The sequence below is a fragment of the Rhea americana genome, unplaced genomic scaffold (assembly GCF_003343005.1).
Source record: "Rhea americana isolate MKP2758 unplaced genomic scaffold, rheAme1 scaffold_102, whole genome shotgun sequence".
In the NCBI taxonomy this organism is placed as follows: domain Eukaryota; kingdom Metazoa; phylum Chordata; class Aves; order Rheiformes; family Rheidae; genus Rhea; species Rhea americana.
In genome coordinates, this window is record NW_028185062.1 from 1,090,618 (window position 1) to 1,110,433 (window position 19,816).

General features: G+C 43.2%; 1 protein-coding gene across 4 annotated transcripts in view; it reads left to right on the top strand.

Moving 5' to 3' along the window:
- Window positions 1-19,816, top strand: part of AMBRA1 (autophagy and beclin 1 regulator 1) — a 132,949-nt gene that overhangs the window by 10,043 nt on the left and 103,090 nt on the right. For 2 of the 4 annotated variants that reach the window (XM_085306264.1, XM_085306247.1), the window contains 6 exons: window positions 214-468; window positions 709-767; window positions 1,527-1,710; window positions 2,356-2,528; window positions 3,284-3,350; window positions 3,978-5,437. In XM_085306264.1, coding sequence (XP_085162390.1) covers window positions 334-468; window positions 709-767; window positions 1,527-1,710; window positions 2,356-2,528; window positions 3,284-3,350; window positions 3,978-5,437 — 2,078 coding nt within the window. In that variant the 5' untranslated portion in view covers window positions 214-333. Of the gene's footprint in view, window positions 1-10; window positions 111-213; window positions 469-708; window positions 768-1,526; window positions 1,711-2,355; window positions 2,529-3,283; window positions 3,351-3,977; window positions 5,438-19,816 lie in introns of those variants that run through there. The other 2 variants (XM_085306254.1, XM_085306274.1) reach the window with 2 other exon arrangements.

The window sequence follows — 19,816 nt, forward strand, 5'->3', positions numbered from 1 at the left end:
TTAAGTGGTCTGCATTGAGCTGAATGCTTTCAAAAGCTGTTAAAATGCTGCAGAGTTGCCGTAGTCTGGCCCTCGATAATGGAAGACAGTAACAAAAGCTGGATGAGAAGGTAGATTACCCCTTGAATATGACCTGTTGGGATTTAAAGCTTTTTCTACAGGCAAGTAATCCAGGTGAAAGCTGCCTTTCTTATTGGTCTCTTCTCTTTCTAGGTTTCCATGAAGATGAACACTTGAAATGTGGACAGCCTGTTTGTAGCTTGGTGGTGGTTGTGATCTAGACCTGCTGGTGTCTCCTTCCAGTACTTGGTGTAACATTAGCTGCTGAAAGCCATGAAGGTTGTACTGGAGAAGAATGCTGTCCGCATCCTTTGGGGTAGGGAACGGGGTACCCAGGCTTTGGGTGCTCAGCGGCTCCTGCAGGAGTTGGTGGAGGACAAAACTCGATGGATGAAATGGGAGGGCAAGGTAAGGTTGTGAAACAGAGGTGCCTTGATTGATCTTGGTGTGGGGGAAGGGAGGCAGGGATTTGAAATAAATGGCTTTATGATTATATTACATTTGATACGCTCTCTGGCTCTCTTCAGTTCCTGCAGTGATGTGATAGATATGTTCCTGCAGGGGGTTCCCCATCTTGTTTGTGTGGCTTACAGTTAAAGTATAATCATATGACACTTGCAACACTTCCTGCTTTGTTGGCTTTTTCAGAAAGTTGAGTTACCAGACAGTCCACGCTCCACCTTCTTGCTGGCGTTTAGTCCAGACAGGTAATTAACTCCTAGTTCGTTCCCTGTTTCAACAGTCTCCTTGTGCTAACAAAAGCGATGGAGGCTTGTGCTCATTGAGTTGTCCAGTCCTGATAAACCAAGGGAAACCTCTGGTTTTTGACATGCATGGATGGAATGTGCCCGCCTTCTTCTTCTTACAGGTTCGAGTGTAGTTGGTGTTTAATTTCTGAAGTTCCTGAGTGATGCAGAGGTTTAAGGGAAAAGGTTCTGACCAGCCACTGTGGGATTTAGCGAGTAATTTGAGGGAGTAAATGGTGTTCCAGCACTGAAACAAGATAGCACAACAGACCAAATGGGAAGCCGTGTATCTTTAGATACTGATGATTAAAGAGCAGGGGAGAATGATGTGTGTGTTGGAAAAAGGAATGTAAGTGGGATCTTTGTTAGTATCACTTGACTTGACAATAGTTGAGTTTGTGTGGAGAAGAAGTGGGAATTGCCCTGGACTCTGTCATGTCAAGTTCTGTCTGAGAGGCATGTTAATGTTGACTTTCAGGGTCAGCTTTGTGCTTGCAGAGCTGATGAGCTTTTGGTCATGTAGACCCTGAAATCTGGCCACAAGAAAGCTGTACGGCCGTTGGTGATGCAATGGCCTCTTATCCTTTGAGTATGTGGCTCGTGAGGGAAAGCTGCTGGTTGGGTTAGGTGTGAACAGACCCTGTTGAGGTGAAGCTAATCAGTTTGATTTTGCAATACTTGCCTCGTGCTAATGTTTGTCCTACCTTTTTGCATTCCCAGGACCCTAATGGCTTCCACACATGTGAATCACAACATCTACATCACAGAAGTGAAAACGGGCAAATGTGTTCATTCACTGGTTGGACATCGCCGCACTCCCTGGTGTGTGACCTTCCATCCCACCATCCCAGGCCTCATTGCTTCAGGATGCTTAGACGGGGAGGTTAGAATCTGGGATTTACATGTAAGTCCTTCCAGAGACATGTGTGCCTTTGATATTTGRAGGGTGGTGCTTTTGTTTTGTTTGAGTTTTTCCCAAACATTGCCTGGTAAGAGAGCTGCTTGAAAATTTTGCTAGACCTGTCCCTTAAAGTGTACAACAGATTGTAGCCTTCCTTCTCCCTTTAGAGAGGAGATGGAAGATTCAGACAGTAAGTTGTGCTCCCTAGCCTTGCTCAAGTATTTGATGAGTGGTACAGATAATACTGGAGATTTTTTTGTGAGGTGTCTGTTTAGCTTATGTGAAAGAATTGACATTTTTTCATCCYTCTGAGTCTGTTTGAACTCTTCATTAGAGAAGCTGCTGCCTTGTCAGGTTGTCTAGCCTGCTGATTGGCACAGAGACAAAATATGTATATGTACCTGATTGCTTTGAAATGTCGTATTTGTACCAGCTGCTTGGGACTCACCTATCTGCAGAAGTCCATCTGTGGTCATTGTTGCAGGCAGTGCTATGTTCTGGACATGACCTCAAATGAGAGCAGCTGCTTTTGTTGCCAGTAAAGTATGTCAGTGCCATCCAAGGTCTTGGAATGCTAGAACGTACGTGTAAACCTACTGATCTTAAACTACGTGATAAACTGCTTGTGATTCTTGACTCCTCTCTCAGGGTGGAAGTGAGAGCTGGTTCACAGATAGCAACAATGCCATTGCATCGCTTGCTTTTCATCCTACGGCTCAGCTCTTGCTGATTGCAACTGCCAACGAGATACATTTCTGGGACTGGAGTCGTCGGGAACCATTTGCAGTGGTGAAGACAGCCAGTGAAATGGAGCGGGTCCGGTGAGTACTTATTTCCAGGGGAAAAGAACGTTTGTAYGTGAAAAATGATCAGGCTTGAGGGGTTGTGGGAGGTTCCTCTGGAATGCTGCACACCCTCTCGTGTTGAGGCAGCAGAGAGCAGCATCGTTCATAGCTTCTTGACTAAACTGGTAGTCCTGTTGGCAGGATAAAAGCAGTTGAAAGTAATAGATCAGCTTGGCCCAATAGATGCTTGCAAGATCTACCCTATGTTCATTTTTAAGCTTAGTAGTTCAACTTCCATGCTGTAAGGGTAAGAGAACCTAGAAGCTGCCARAAGAGTGATGAGCTGTTAGTGCAGTGCAGTTTTAAAGGCAACTGTATTACTGGAAACTTGATACGTTCTTTTGAGCAAGTTAAAATGAGGCAGTGAGATAACATTCAAAGATTGTTAATCTCTTCTATTGTACCAAATTTGTGTGTGTGATACATATTTATTTCTTCCCTAAAATTTCCTGACTATTTCAACTGGATACAGGAGTATTTGCTTCCAGCTCTTACCTTTTTTTTTAGTATTGCTTTGGACTCTGCAACAGCTGCAGTCTTCAGCTGGACAAGTATGTTGTCKTCTTGTTAATGCATAAACTTTGACATTCTTCAGAAGCACAGATCATAACGTAGTAAAGTTCTCCTGGAAAATGTTTCATGTGGGACTTTGTTTCCTACTGTGTCTAGCTTCCTGTGCCTATGTGGAATGTGAACTGATGATTGATACTCTGGTTCTGCTTTTGTTTCAGACTGGTACGATTTGATCCCTTGGGACACTACTTACTCACAGCAATTGTTAACCCTTCCAACCAGCAGGTAGGAGTAATACCAATATCTTTACTGATTGACTAATTATGAGACGTTCTACGTGTGTTAACCCTAGTCTGTTCCTAAGCAGCCTTGTGCTTTTCTGAAAACCTGAAGTCATTCAAGGCTGACTTCTGTTGCACTTTAATTGGTCATACAAATGTTCTCATATTACATGTGTTGTATAAATACGTGGTATTGACGCATGGGGCTATTGAAGAGCTCTCTGAAGTGCTTTTGTCTTGCCTTGTTCTTCTCATTGGTGGTGGGACAGATGCCTCACTGAACCTACTCTTTCTGTTGTGCTGTGACATTCTGCTGAATTTGTTATCCTTGAAGCTAGATGACATTAACAGTGCCCCCCTCAGATGCTGATGCTTCTGTTGAAATGACTGGTGTTTTATTGAAGCTCATTGGGTTGTAGGTAGAGACTGTCTGGATCCATAAAAGGAACTGCTGAGAAGTAGAGTCAGCTGGCTTCCTGCAAGTCAAGGCCAGGCCTTTTTTCCTCTCTGTAAGGAGAGGCTTATCGCATCCTTTCATCTGTTCTGGGACAGTAGCTTGCTTTCTTCTGTTTACTTGGAGGGACAGGGTTTTGCTGTGAGGCGGCTGAACTTTGATTGCTTCCTTTTGCAGAGCGATGAGGAAGTGGAAATCTCTGTGGACAATGCAGAGATGCCGCATTATCGCCAGCGTGCTATCCTACCGTCTCAGCCTGTGAGGCGCACACCTCTCCTCCACAACTTCCTGCATATGTTGTCCTCCCGCTCCTCTGGCATACAGGTGGGAGAGCAAAACAGCGTGCAAGACTCTGCTACCCCATCCCCTCCACCGCCTCCACCACCACCACCTCCGCCTCCAGCCAATGAGAACACGAGGGCATCTGCCTATAACAGGCTCCGGGAGCGTGTCAGCTACCCCACAGCAGAGTGCTGCCAGCATCTGGGGATGTTGTGCCTTTGCAGCCGATGCTCTAGTGCAAGACTTCCTTCTTCTCTCTTCCCACACCAGGAAAACGCACCCTCCACGTCTTCTGGGGCCACTGGCACCTCCTTCTCCTCTGTGCAGACAGAGCCTTATCAGCCCCCAGAGCAGGCATCTGTAGCACAGGAGGAGCAGGGGATTCTTAACAGGCCCTCTGCTTTCAGCACAGTTCAGAGCAGCACTGCTGGCAACACCCTGCGCAACCTTAGCCTGGGCCCCACACGACGGTCCCTCAGCGGGCCTTTGGCAGGCCATCAGTCCCGGTACCAGCAGTCTGCAAGAGAGATGGCTTCGGGCTTAGGTGGGTCTGACTGGTCTAGGACAGTGCTGAACATGAGTTCTCGGTCAGAGCTGGAAGCCATGCCTCCCCCTAGGACCAGTGCCTCGTCTGTGAGCTTGCTGTCAGTGCTGAGGCAGCAGGAGGGAGGTTCCCAGGCATCAGTCTATACCTCTGCTACAGAAGGGAGGGGCTTCCTAGCCCCGGGGGCTGAGGCGGACGGTGGTGGTAGCGCTGGCCCAAGCAATCCRGCCAGCATCCGTAATGAGCTCCAGTGTGATTTGAGGCGATTCTTCCTGGAATATGACCGGCTTCAGGAGTTAGATCAGGGGATTGGTGGGGAGCCCAGCCAGTCGCAACAGGCTCAAGAAATGCTCAACAACAACATTGAGCCTGATCGGCCTGGTCCCTCCCATCAGCAGACTCCACACAGCAGTGAAAACAATTCCAATTTGTCCCGGGGTCACCTGAACCGCTGTCGCGCTTGTCATAACCTGCTGACCTTTAACAATGATACACTGCGCTGGGAAAGAAGCACGCCTAGCTACACACCGGGGCAGGCCCAAAGCACGTTTGAGGGTGTACCTCCAAATGCCAGCCAGGTGCAGCCTGCAGAGAGAACCGAGGGCAGAGCTCCTGCCTCTAGCAGGCTGCAGCTGGGCAGCTCTTCCACCCCGCAGGAGGAGAGGACCGTGGGAGTGGTCTTTAACCAGGAGACGGGGCACTGGGAAAGAGTTTACAGCCAGTCGGCTTCAAGCAGACCTGGGAATGTATCACAGGAGGCCTTAAACCAGGAAATGCCTGAGGAAAGCTCAGAGGAGGATTCGCTCAGGAGGTAAGATGTGTGCTCTGCCTTCCTCCCCCATTTGTTCTTAAACCTTCCCCTCTCGTTGGAGTTTTTCAGTGTTTTCAGAACTCATAACCCTTTCTCATGTGGTCGTGTGCTATTTATGTAGGTGAAAATAGAGCCACTGCATTGATGTCTCCTATAGTTGCCACTGTCATGCTGCAGATAGGCTCTGAAGGTTTTAATGGCAGAGACCAGAGCCCTTACAGAAAGGAGACCTCTTATGGACAGTACAGACAGGCAAAAGGGCAGGCTTTGGTAGCAAATCTCTAGGATGAACTGTGCTCCTCATTTTTCCCTGGCACTCCAGGAGGCTGGGAACACAGGATGTACTACACTGTCCTTTATACTCTGTCCAAAGTGCTTGCTCCACACTGAGAACCTGCATGGAAAAAATCAAGCAAAAGGAACGAAGATTTCTTCCTGAGTGATGTATCCTGTTGAGGTTGCAGTTGCTAAGATGGAAGAGTTAACAAATATTTCCTTGCTGTTACAACATAGGGCAAGAAAAGCCAAAGTGCTCTGTCAGAGGGTTAAGAATACACTTTATTTCCAAGTGATTGATCAAACCCGCATGGTTTGCTTGCCCTTGACAAAACTTACTTTTGTCATTTTTCTTCCATTCACCTGACTCTAAGGTGAGCTCTTTAGGAGCATGWTGATCACTGAAGACTTCAGATTGCTAAACACAGCAGAGCCCGAATCTTTTTTAGAAAGATGATTCTTTTCTGGAGGGACTTCTTAAACTTTAAATATGTTACAGGAAACAGAACAAGCCAAAATATGCTTGCACCATGAAGGGCTGACTGTGCTTTTATGTAAAAGTGTTTCTATTGGCTTGTACTGCTGGTTCAGCTACATTGATACTTCAGGCTCTCCCTGCTGGTTTTGGTTTGACATCCTCTCTACTGAATGACTTGCTGTGGGCTTGTCAGAAGAAAGCTCTAGCCCTGCTGTTTCTGGGAAATGGATGCTTTGTGCTTTGGGAAAGTGAAGTTTCCAGGTTGATGCAAATGCAGTTAACTGAATGGGATTTGTTCACAAGAGTGCCTACGGAAAGGGAATTCTTTCCTCCTTCCTGCAGATAAGCTGATTATATTCAAGCTGGAACACTAGCTGCCTTTCTTGTTGCCGTAGTTGCATAGCAAATAAGTGGCGGTGGTCATGAAACTATTCAGCTGTTTTTAAATCCCTGCCCCAGTTTTTATAGCCTATCATAGTGAGAGTCTCAAGCTGATTACATGATAACTGCTGCTTTCTTGGGCCTAAACTTACCTGATTTAAATTAATGGCAGGTGTTCTCTAAATCCCTATTAAGGGGTAGGGAGATGAGAAGGAATTGACAAATTTAGCTTTAAAATGACACTTAAGCAAGTCTTTTTCTTTTTGAAATAGCTGTACATGCTTACAATATCCCCACTGTGTAGCTTGTTCTCTGGAGCAGATCCCTGTACTGTCAGAAGTAATGGGGGAAAGTAAGCTTTTTATTCATCAAACTCTTGGCACTTACTTTGTTAGTGAGATGCAATGAGCTCTGTGGAGAYTATCTTCCAGCTAGCTCTGTAGGAGCTATATCATTTAAAAATAAAATATATGCCTTGGAAGTCTTCTGCAGGTCACCTGGGCTGGACTGGTTGTAGTCTAGCATCTGGAATCATGTGACTAAATCTGTGGGTCACTTTGGTTGTCGCAGATGGTGGTTGCTGCTGTTTGCTCAGTGGCTATAGTATCTGTGCATGGTTGGTTGCCTACTTGGTTACTTGTGCACACAGATGCTTTTCAGTGAGATGTATGAATTTGGAGCAAGTGGGTTAGAGGAATAGTGTAGTGGTTATCATATCTGCTTTAYGTGCTGAAAGTCCTGAGTTCAAGCCCCAGCGGAACCAGCACCAGGAAATCTTTRGGAGGTTGGACTAGATGATCTCTCAGAGGTCCGTTCCAGCTTTACTGATTCTGTGATCCAATGTGTGAGCCTAATTCCAGAGGAATTCCTATAGTAAGAAACTTCAGTGAAATTCTTTGGCAGATCTTGCCATGAAGCTCATCTAGGGACTCTTGCTTTTCCAGTCTCCTGCTTGTGTCATCAGGTTATCTTTGTAAGCAGACATGGCAAAGGCTTCTGCTTCCCTTTTAACTAAAGTTATGGTTACTGTGGAGTAATGACATGAGGAGGCTGGAAGCAGTGAGGAATCTAATATTAAATGCTTATGGCAATTTCTCTGAAGTAAAAATTCTTTTGCCTTCTTATTAAACACATTGAAGATCCCTAGAGGTCCTACCATGAAATTTCACCTTTAAAGCAATCCTTGATATGGGACAGATAAATCCTGCAAGTGCAATTTTTTGCCCTTCCCAAACTAGCTGGTATTYTTTTTTCCTTATGTAGCAATAATAAATCAGCAGGCATTTACCTACCTGATTTTCCCATAGAACAGACCTCCTTAGGTCCATCCTCTTGTTTCCCAGACCTTTGGTGTGCTCCTGCATTAGGGAGTGCTGGCACCACTTCTGCACAGCAGAATGCAAAAAATGCATTAATTTTTGTAGTTCTAGAAGTATGCAAAGATGGCAGCTAAGAGTCATGAGGTGTATGCTATGTAATGCTCAAAGTATTGGGAAGATAGAGGAGGGAAGGTGAGGTCTGCATGCCTGAGGGAACGTGAGTGATAACTGCTTATGGACTTTCAGGCAATATAATTTTGTGCCTGTGGACCTCAGTAGGTTAGGACTTAGTGTTGGAGTACATTCATGTATTTGCTTATAACCAGCATCTTATTTTCTGTGTTTCTTTATCTCTCCATTAGATGTCCTCATTGGGCAGTCAAGCTCTGTATTCTGATGCTAGCTGAAATACTTAAGATAAAAATTGCATCTGAGAACTGCATGTATATTCTCATTCACAGTTTGTGGGCAGGATCCATTCCTTGACCTGACTTTCCTGGCTGAGGAGTAGCTTGCTGGGAAGACATTGCTATAGAGGGTCAATTAAGTTAATAGGTGGTTTAATGAAGGTTGTTCCTCTTTGAATTCTGTTGATGCAGCTATGCCAGCTGGGTAGGAGAGAATCTGCTCTTTCTGATGGTGCTGGGCTAATTTTCTTGGACTCATCATGAATACACTAATAAGCATGTAATGAAGCTATTCCTGACTGACAGCTCTGGCACCTCTATTAGAAATATGTCACCGAGAACCTYGGCAGCGCAGCAGTCTTGCCATCATAGTCAGCTTGGGCTGAAAGCAGCATGTGTGTTGAGTGGTATACTGCTTGATGCTGTTTCAGAGATGTGATACAAAGTTGGGGAGGGACAAGGGAGAATTATGGTCTACTTTAAGCRGAAGTAAGATTGAGCTTCAGCCTTCCTGAGGTTCTCCAAGCTGATCTCATTAATTCAAACATAGGACTTTTTTTCCCCTGTGAATCGTTTTGCCTCACTTCTGAAATCAAAGTGAAAAAAGCCTTAGAAATTTGTGAAGTTGTGTTATGTGAAATACGCTGCATTAAATTGGTGATCGAACCTATTGGCAAGATCTAGATGAAGGGAAAATAGTTGAGCAACAGACGATAACTGGTTTAAATTTTCAATGACTTTCTGGTAATTAAAAAAATGGGCTGAGAAAGCATTGTGTTAATACTATAATCCTGGTGTGGGAAAAAGATCCTGTAAGTACTTTCAGCCGTTAGTGCTGTGGGGGCCAATTCAAGTTTAATGAAAAGTTGTGAAGGGGATGAGAGCAGATACTTCTAGTCAGGWCCTTAGTTGACAGTATCTAAATCCATCTTTTAAAAATGATGATATATAAAACCCTAGCAGTGATCTTCTGTGAAATATATTTTAGCTTATCCATTAATGACAGAGAGACAGTACAAATACTGTCTAATAAAACTGATTCTGATCTTCACTTGCCTCCGATAATTCTCTGACCRCTCTAACATGGTACCGGTGACTTCTACAGAGTTCTTGTGGTATTKCACAAAAACAAAAACCCTCCATTGTTAAATCTAGTGTTGGTTCAAGGTTCTGGCATGACACCTCAGACCAAAATCTTCCTAGAATGGATGCAAGGCGCGAGTAGTGCCCTGTGTCTCCCCGTTCACGTATTTCAAACCTTAACCTGTGAAACCAACCCTACAAAGGGCAGAGGGATGTACTTGAAGTTAAAGTGGTCCTCAGTACCTTCAAGATTTAGCTGCTCGTAGTGTACCAGCTAAGGGGGAAATTTTGATAGTGGTTACCTGTTTATTTTGACTAGGGATTTGAATGGATTACTGTAAATGACAGATGAGCTCTGTCCTGTTGCCAGGCAGGTTTGAACGAATCCTGGGTTTGATGAGGAAAGACTTTGCATTGTCTGTATTCTTTCATTAAGAGGTGTTGTCTGACAGTTACCTCAAGCTGCTCTAAACAGTCCATTGCACTTACACTTGAGGACAAATTCTGTAGCTTGTGGTTTGAGTAACTTCTGTGCCTGTGYTGGAAGAATACGTAATGATTTTACCCTGCTCATCTATTTAGTTTGGCAAACAAGATAGACTACTGAAGTTATCTGAAAAACTATAAAGCCTTTCCGACTGTCCCAGGTAATGCTTTGCCACATAGGTAGGAATGCATGTGGAGCGTGTGAGAGTTTGTATTGTCTGCGTGAGGCATTTGTATAAACTCTTTCAATTTGCGAGTGTACAAAAAAGCAGAGTCCACAGTGCTGTGCAAATAATTGAACAATGTAAGCTGCACAGCTAACTTGGATGCACCCCCACCTTTTTTTTTGGTATTTCAGTCTGTTGGATACAGTGTATGCTGATGACAATTGCAGACAATGTTTTCTGGAACCTCATGTAATAGGTTTCAAGGTGAAATTTGTTTTTAACTTTGCTAGCTCTTGTCTGAAAATTGATGCCCCCCCCCCCCGCTTGTGTTCATGTTGCACAGTATGAGGATGATATTCTTTCCCGAGAAAGACTTCATGACATCGGTTCACACTGGTGATCCTGTTTATGACTTTCTCATCAGGGCATCAGTCATTAATGCTGTGCACCGCTGGTGAATTTGGTTGTGGTGTGTTTCCTTTAGAAAGGTATATATGCTTTACCTGTGGCTTCACTTCTGTCAGCCAGACTCAGATCTGTGTGTCTGGCTCTTGGCTTGAGAGTTGAGGCACAGCAGTGTGGAAGCAGTGGTGCCATTCTCACCTGCCTGGGTGGTACTGTGATTCCAGCTCGTATCACACCTTTCTTCAGTCATGATGGCTTCCCTGGCAGCATGTAGCTCTCTATGCACAGAACAGTTGTGAAAAGAGGCATCTAGTTTGTTTCCCTTTGATTTTCTCTAAAACAAGTTCCTTTGAACTTATTTCATTTCCATATTGCCTTGCTGCCACAAGGGGGTAATGTTGCTTCTGCTTGCTRTTTTGCCTGTCTCCTTACAGAACTGAAATGTTTCTCAATTATTGTATAAAGAAARTAGTGTAGCTTGAAACTTTCTCTTTTCCTCTGGAATCCTAAATTGTGTTTTTGCTGCTTAGATACTATACATCTGCAAGCTATTCCAGTATATGGGGATAGCTATKGATGGGGATGCTGAAGGGGAATTGGCTCTGATACAGAACACAAGCAAGGAAGTGGCTTATCCTGTTGGTTTTTATAAGGGATTGAAATGCATAAGGAGGTAGGTCTCAARGTGAAACAGATATTTTGTTTTTCTAGTAAAAGAATGTTCATGAGTTAAAGCTGTAAGAGACCTGTCAGCTTCACAGAATTCATCTCAACTTCTCGCTGCCTGTCAAGCATTCTTGTAGTCTTTATAATCTGTAATGGTTGTCCATCCCTTCCTTAAACTTTTGTAATAYGTGACTTATTCTCAGATGATTGGCAGATGTTGACTGGAGTCCAACCTTTACAGGGGGTATATTTATTACCTAGTTCAAGTAAGCCTTGAACTATTACCAAAATTGTAGGCATATCTGTGAGAAGGCTCTGGGTATGCTTTTGTTGTTGCAAATATGCATGGCTTACTCATTAACCATGACAGCATGCTGCTTCCAGTCCTGAACTGTAGATACTGTGTTGATTTGTGGTCAAGCTGGGACCAGTCTGTGGTTAAATTAAATCAACAAAATAAGAACAGCCCTACTCCTGCCCTGCAGAGGTRAGTGATGTATCTAAGATGAGAAAGAGTGCAGTCGCTCTTGTTACTGAATTACAGCTGGAGCCTGAGACTCTGATGTGAAGCTCCAGTTTGAATTAAATGACCAAACTATTCGGATCTTTGCTGATATTAGCTTCTAGTAGCATTTGCTTTGCTTGTTGCCTTTGAAAGGTGCCTTATATCCTAGCCGGAAAAACAGAAAAAGCTAGAATATTTCCCTGCCTGCAGGGTGCAGAGTTGCCTACTAGCAGACAGCTCTGAGACTGAAATTTACCCTCAAAATAATAGGTAAAGGTGGCCTAAGATAGAGGGACCAACACTATCATCATCTTTTCTATGTTTTGTGGGGAGGGAACTGAAGCACAAGGGGATTGCTTTACCTGGAGCTATGACATACATCTTGTGGTAGAGACAGAATACATACCTAAAACATTTAATCTTATTTTGTGCCTATTCCACAAAACCAGCATTGCTGCTATTTTTTTTTAATTGCTCACAATAATTATTACTTGCTCATTCTACTATTTAGTATCTATTGCAGCAGTGGCACATGCTAAGTCCCCTGAAAAACAGGGAATCGAGCAGGAGGATGACACACCAGCCCTGAGCTGTAGAGAAGAGACATAGCAGTATGGTGCTGGCTAGTCTGAATGCAAGCTGTCAGTGTGAATGCTTCCCGTGCCAAATCTGAACTGGCCTGTCCCAGTAGTGGGTGTTGAGTGGATATGTTGTCCCCCCGCCCCCCACTCATTCTGATCCATTACTACAGGAAACTGATTGCTAGACTTGAGTCCTGGCATTTGTGTTTTGGGCCCAGTATTTATTTAAATTGATGGTGTGTACTTTGCCTTCCCGCTGTGATAACATTTGTGTATTGGATCCTTGTTGCGGAGCTGAGCRAGCAACAAAGTGCCTGGAAGACTCTGATTGTATTAGAGACAGAGCATGTGGTGTAAGGACAGAAGGCTTCAGATAAGATGTACAAGGGAAAAAGATAGGATTGATTTTAGATCTGTCTTCTGTTAATGTTGTCTTATAGGTGCTTTGGAAGGATTTTTTGAGAAACCTTGTAGYCCTCATTTTTAATGAGGTAGTCTGGGAGAAGTTTATACCGTGTTCTTTTCAAGGTTGAGAAGAAGCTCCGAAGAGACTTGTTACATTTCTCAAAAAGGGTGGAGATGGAGATACGCAGTAGCATCTCAGCAGTGAGTGAGGAACAATGGGGTAGATAAAAGTTATGAAGAGGTTTGCAAGCAAAGACAAGTGGCTCAGGTTCGTAGCTCAAAGAAAGGGCTTAAGGGATAAGACTTTGAGGTAGGGGAACAATTTCTGAAAATATTAGCTTGGACACAMAGGAGTGATCAAAGACTTATTTTGTTGGTACTGTACACAAGATGAAGTGATAATCTGAAGTGAGGTGAGCAATTGGACATAGATATATTGATGAGTGAGATATGTTGTGGGGTTCTAGGAAAGGACTAGATTCTAGAAAAGGGTTGCAGGATGGAGCAATAGGGAAGATAATTGGAAGCACTGGAAGATAATCTATGATCAGTATGGAGTGGAAGTTAAAACTCTATAGTTTTCTTGCTCGAATTGTCCCATAAGGTTCTAGAAGATGAAGTTGGACAAGATGAGATTGGTCTTAGGCCAGTGTAGTTTGGCCTTTTCTAAAAGTGGAAAGTTAAAATGGATTTCATCATGAAAATGTGATCACAGTCYGAACTGTAGGAGAGGTTACTGTGGTATCTGAACAGTGAGTTGATGTCCATATAGTTTTCTGAGGTTATTGYTGCTCCTCTTCAGGCTTTGCTTTTTTTCCAGATGGAGTGTGCTGTTGTCTGTGCAGGCAGGAAAGGCTGTTTGCTGAAGCATCAGAAGTTTGAGCTCTAGCCCCCACCTCACCCCTCTTCTAACAACTTGCTTGTAAGCTAAGCTGGTATAAAGATAACTCTGCTTTCTCAAATACCTTTGTGGTATTTCCTCACTCTAACCACTTCCTTTCTCTGACCTCTTTTTCTGCATGGGTTGACTTCCACAATAGACCTCTGTTATGGCAGCCTCCATCATCTTCAATTGTGGCTGAAGGATTAAGTGTAGGCTGCTGAGGCTGTTTCTTGGAAAAAAAACAAATTTGTTGTTGTCAGGCCTCATGTGATTGGCAGGTGTGCCCTCTCTCATGGAGATCAAATTAACAAATTGTAAAATGCTTCATATTTTTCCCATTATCTCTTGAAATAAATGGCAAAGAGCAGTCTTTGTGCTCTATATGTGGCACTGCTACTGAACTCCAAGATTTACTTGTGATCTTTAGGGGCCAAAGTATTGTTTACAATCTCAGGTTGTCACTTCCCCTCCTTCTATACAATCAAGAACTGTTTATAGTAGATAAGCAAAGCAGTGCTTTTCAAACCTGTAGATACAAACCAACAGATAGTTATGTCTGATAAATAGAGCTGGTGAACTCACTGGTTTGATATTCCAGGCCTAGCTACAAGGAGTTCACCTTTAAAAGAAGTTGAAAAACTGTATCTGCAATGTACAGATCTCTGTTTATGAAACTGTTCTGRGGCTTTCCTTATTGTTTACCTACTTCTACATGGTAGCAGGGAAATTTGTGGGAATTGGACTCTAGTGATGTTCCTTAAARAGGACCAGAGAGATGCATACTTTAAAACTTTCTCCAACTTTACTGCTGCTTCTGAAAAGTAATGGGATCTAGGATTTTTCTGAGGGAGGTCTATAGGAAATTACCTTACAACAAAGATCCTGGTTAACAACAGATTGACTGAAGGTTGGAAGACAACTGAATTCACAAATAGCTATATGAGGATACTATAAAATACATGKTCAATTCTGAGCTTTTCTACAGGTCGGAGAAGATATGAATAGCTTCCATCTCTTGAAAGATGTCCCTTTGTTAGGCTGTCTCCTATGCTGTCTGCAGGTGGATTCCCTAGGGCCCTCTAAGTGCTGCATCACARACAGCATGTTCGGGCAAGCTTGCTTGATCTGGAACAGTTGCTTCTTTTCTTCTCTGTTACTTATGTGCATAGTGTTCGTGCATTTGTGGTATAGTCTCCAGAGATGACTTTCAATTTATGATTAACAGTGTTTTTTGATATACTTAAGCTATCTAGTCGTGATTCCTAGACCTTGTCTGACAACTTCAGATGAGCTGCTGATTTGCCTTGAAATGAYTTCTAAGCTTTTTTTCTTTTCTTTTTTTTTCTTTTGCCAAAAAACAAGTTATGGGCATGCTCTCAGACTGTCTATTTCAGGTCCATGTGCTTAACTAAAGCTCTCAGTAGCTTTCTCAGATGTRGGGAGGAGGTGGAGATGTTGGCAGTATAATGTGCCCTTTTTTTGTGTATGCTAATGTAAGCCCTTAAYGATTAGATATGCAGTCTCTTACGTATAGTGTGTACGTGCACTCATTTTTCACTCTCCTTATAAATGCACGCAGCATGGTGTGCATGGGGACAAAGTGCCCTCTTGCAATTATTTGCTCTTTATTACAGAATCTGGGCTGGAGAATTTGCAGCAGAACACATTTAATCTCTGGGCCTGGAGCAAATGGAGGGAGGGGGACCTGTGATCTCAGTAATACAACTGTAACGAAAGTAGTGATGACTCTCGGTTTCTCCAGTTGAGTTGTTCTGGTCTATTGAATAGTTAACAGGCATTTTAAACATTTCCACGTACATATTTAACTGATTGCAGCAAATGCGTGTTTGTGTGATGTAACTGAACCCCCTCCATTGCTCGTCTTGAGAAAGCACCTGCTGGAACTGAAGTCTGTGAACAAACAGGGTTCATTATCTGCCAGGAAAYTGACTCATTTTTCTGCTTGGAATGCATTAGCATCAAGTCCTTCCCCCTCTCTTCATGATGTGGGGGAGCAGAGGTAAGTGGTTGAACTGCCCTGCTGGTCTTCTGTTGACCTGTGTCTTTTGATCRTTCCAGGCTGAACAACAGTATTTTAAAGGAAGTGATTGATGTGCAGTGAGACCTCTGTTTTCATGACCTTAGAACTCTAGAGGTAACAGTATGCCTTCTGCCCCCTCAGGAAGGACACCTCCTCTTCGGTTCCCTGTGGAGAAGCAGGAGTCCTGTGTAATTATCCCAGAAGCTGACGCAGAATTGCTTGCGTGGGTAAGCAGAGATTTCTGCTGTCCACACAATCTGTGGTGCTGGGAACTCCCAGAAGAAGAAGAATTTGAAGTGTACATTATACATAGGGGAGCAAGTAGAAGAATAAAGCTGTCTACAGGCTCAAGGAGTTCATGGTGTATTGGCTGTGTTCTGACCATACTTTCAAGCCTGTTATYGGAACCATGATGACTAGAAACAAATCCTCTCTAGCTGAATTTCTAATACAAACACATGTTGATAGGAGTCTATGTGATGTCTGTGTCCTCAGCTTGGCTGAGGTGCCTGTTCCATTCTGAGCACTGGTATAAAACTGCTACTGAAGAGCTAAAGAGCAAGTTCAGTAGTATGAGCTGGAGTTGGTTTACCTTCTTTTTTTTTGCAGGGGCAAGACTTTGGGGATAGGGAGAGTGCAGGATTTTTCATTCTTCATTGTAGAGTTACTAACAAACTGATCAGTACTGTCACAGCTGGTCTTGGYCCTTTTAATGTCTTCACAGGTGTGTGCTTTCTCTTGCCTGTTGAGCTGACGTATTAATCTTTCACTGGGTGCTGTATGATGAAGATCTCTGCATAATGCTCACTCATCATTTGTTCTGATGCACGATTTTTGTCAACAGGTGAAGTAACAGATTAAGAATGTAGCCTTGGGTCCACTTAGGGAATTTGTCATCTTGCCTAGAGCTGCTGAACTTCCCTATGTTGAGCTCATCTGAAGATGGTGCTTGGCACCTGTGGCACCAGGTGGTAAATGGAGGTTGAAGTTCCTAGTCAGAGTGCAGAGGTGCAGTAATAGCACAGTTCATCTTGTGATGTTACTTCTTATTGGTTGAACTGAAGCTGGTAAATTTTTAAAAGTTAACCATGTTCTTGGAGATATCTATGTCCTTTCTCCCAGTTAAAAGAACTCAAATCCAAGCATTTCTGCCATCAGAATTCTGATTTATAATCAAAATACAAAGGATGATTCTTTGCTTCCTGTAATTGTGCTTCTTTCATTGCATTCCTTTTCCCTGCTGTCCTCCAAAACCTTTCTGAACAACCTGTTCCAGTGCTCAGTYGCCTTTACARTAAAAACAAAACAAACAAAAAACCCCCCCTTATATTCAGGCAGAACTCCCACGTTTCAATTTGTCTGTTGCCTCTTATCTTGTTACTGGGCACTGCTGAGTCTGGTTCTGTCTTCTTTACACCCTCCCTTCAGATATTTAATATGTATTGATAAGATCCCCCGAGCCTTTCTGCTTTAGACTAAACAATCCCAGTTTTTTTCAGCCTTTCTTCATATGACAGATGCTGCAGTCCCTTAATCATCTTAGTAGACCTTGGTTGGACTTGCTGTACTAGCTCCATCTCTTTTTTTGTATTGGGTACCTGGAGCTAGACTCAACGCTCCAGATGCGGCTTCACTAGTGCCGAGCAGAGGGTAAGGATCACCTCCCTTGACCTACCCATAGCACTCTTCCGAATGTAGCCCAGGTGCTGTTGGCTGCCTTTGCAGCAAAGGCACGTTTTTCTGGCTCATGTTCAACTTGTCCACCAGAAACCCCAAGTGCTCCTCTGCCAAACTGGGTCAGCTCCCAGCGTGTGCTGGTGCATAGTGTTGTTCCTTCTTGGGGGCAGGACTTTGCCCTTCCCTTTATTGAACTTCATGAGGTTCCTCTCTGTCCATTTCTCCAGCCTGTTAAGATCCCTCTGAATGGCAGCAGAGCCCTCTGGTTTATGAACCACTTCTCCCAGTTTCATATTGTCAGTACCTTCATCTGGGAAGGATGTCTTCTGTGATTCTGTTTGCCCTTCATAATTAACACAAGCTTCTGAGAGACCAAAGCCTTCTAAAAAGGCCATCTTTGGAACATATTTAGGATCATGTATTTAAAAAAGAAAATATTATTGTAAAAGGTGTCCTTTAGGTAGCACCATTTAAAAACATGATCAAACGRATACCTGGCAGGGCTTGGATATTCATAAGAAAGATACCCACCCATTCCAGTTTGTCACTGGGGATGAGAAATTTAAGGTCAAGGTATGAACAAGAGATGGAAGAGCTAATTTGGGGAGCTGCAAAAATGAGTTAAACTTTGATCAGTGCTGAAAATTCTCAAGGATAAGGCTGGGTATCCACCTTTTGTATATGGTTCCAGTTGTTTTAAGAAAATTATGGCCTTATTGTATGACTGTTTCTACTTGAGATTTTTTTAATACAGTCCCGATGCCAGACTTTCTATGACTAACCATAACCATGCGAAAGCTGAAATGGGCTAGAAACGTTAACATACAGGTGTCAGAATAGATTCTGTTAAGGATTTAATTTTGGAAATCATCTTTTCAGGGAGTCTTTAGAACTGCATACTGATTGCTTCTTTATTTTAAACTTGAATATGATACTAGCGGTAGCTACAATGTTTTGCTATTTGAAAAGAACTACAAAACTTTTATGAAAAATGAAGCTATGGAACAAAATGCCTGATAATTTCTGCTTATATGACTTCAATTTACTCTTTGAAATTCTGCAACACAATGCAGAGATTTCTGGTGAAGTAGTTCCTTCCCCCTCCCCCCATTCTTCTGAGTAGGGAGACTAAAAACCCAAACCAACTGTTTGGATTGGGTGAAATATTTGTTTAGTATGTGTATTCAGACTAGAACTGATCTCCAGGAGCTAATTTGACTTGTTAACTGTTAATAAGTGGGTTTGGATTTAGGGGAGGATAGCAGTGTTACTGGACAACTGGAGAATATTCAGCTGTCTTTGTGCTTTGGCTTTCTTGTTACCTTTATGTTAAATTTTGCCCCTTTTGTAAGAGGAAGATGACTGAATAGAATTTAGTTTTACATTGTCACTGTTTTATATGTAGAATCATAAGAACGTATCCATAGGGACCAGCACTTAGAACTGACTGCTAGTTGTAAACCATAGGACTGAAAGAGGGACGTAATACAACGTAGTGCRGTAATTTCCCTTCCAAATGGGCAGCAGCGGATGCAAAAGCCTTTTGAGAGAAGRTGTAAAATCCTGGGAGGAAGTTTACAGAAGCAGCCAGTGTTGTCAATATGCTTTAGCATATTGACAGTCTCTCTGTGTGTGTCTCATCTTACAGGTGTCGTGTAGCTTGAACTGTGTTTCCTTTTGCCCTTCACTAGTGATTTTTACTTCTTGCAGACCCAAAGTAGATGAGGGAGTGTAGAAAGGCTATTATTGATACCTGAAAGGAAAGGAATCTGAGAACTGAACATAAATTGCCTCTATTTAGTAGTGTTATATCTTCTTGTAGTTGTAATAATAAAAATACAACCCTCCCCCACCCCACGATCCCCCTCCTGCTATTTTAGCAAGCTGGGCCTGAAGCATCTCCCAGGGTGAGCAGAATTAATCTTCACACCACGACATTGACTGACAGCCTGGAGGATGTTAATGTGTGGATCCCCCCCCTCCCCCCCCCGGTGAGCGGGGGAGGAGAGTGGAAATTGCAGTTTCTCTGCTAATTGTACTTTAGATGTCATTTGTGACAATTTCATATTGTCTAGACAGGGATAGTGGAGCAATTGCTTCCACAGAGCCTAGTGTTAGCGTGTTACAGATCTGGACAGCAAAAATGGGGGAGAGCTGAGGAGAGGAAGAAGATGCTGTAAGCTCCAGCAGGGATTCTGGAGCTGAGCATTGTCTAGTGAAATGTTTCAAAAGGAGGTGCAATCAAGCAGGATGTATTTCTGTTCTCTTTGCATCCTCTGTCTGAAACTGTTAGACACTTAGTGGCTAGCACTTTCTTGTATCGGAGTTGCTACTATTCCTCCATGGGTTATCTTTCCCCTCTTAACAGAATTGCTACAAACCTTGGCATATACCTGGATAGGATATTAGGCTACTTTACTTACTGAAAACTACTAGTCTTTGACTCTTCTGAGACTTTGGGCAGGCTGGCAAAAGCTATGGATGTAGGATCTAACACTGCTGAAGAATGCAACGTGAATAACACTAAAAACATTTTTCCACGCTTTCCTTGGGGACAGTTGGTAACAGTGCTAGTGTCACAAATCAGACTCTTTATTAGTGGTTATAGCAGTGTATCTG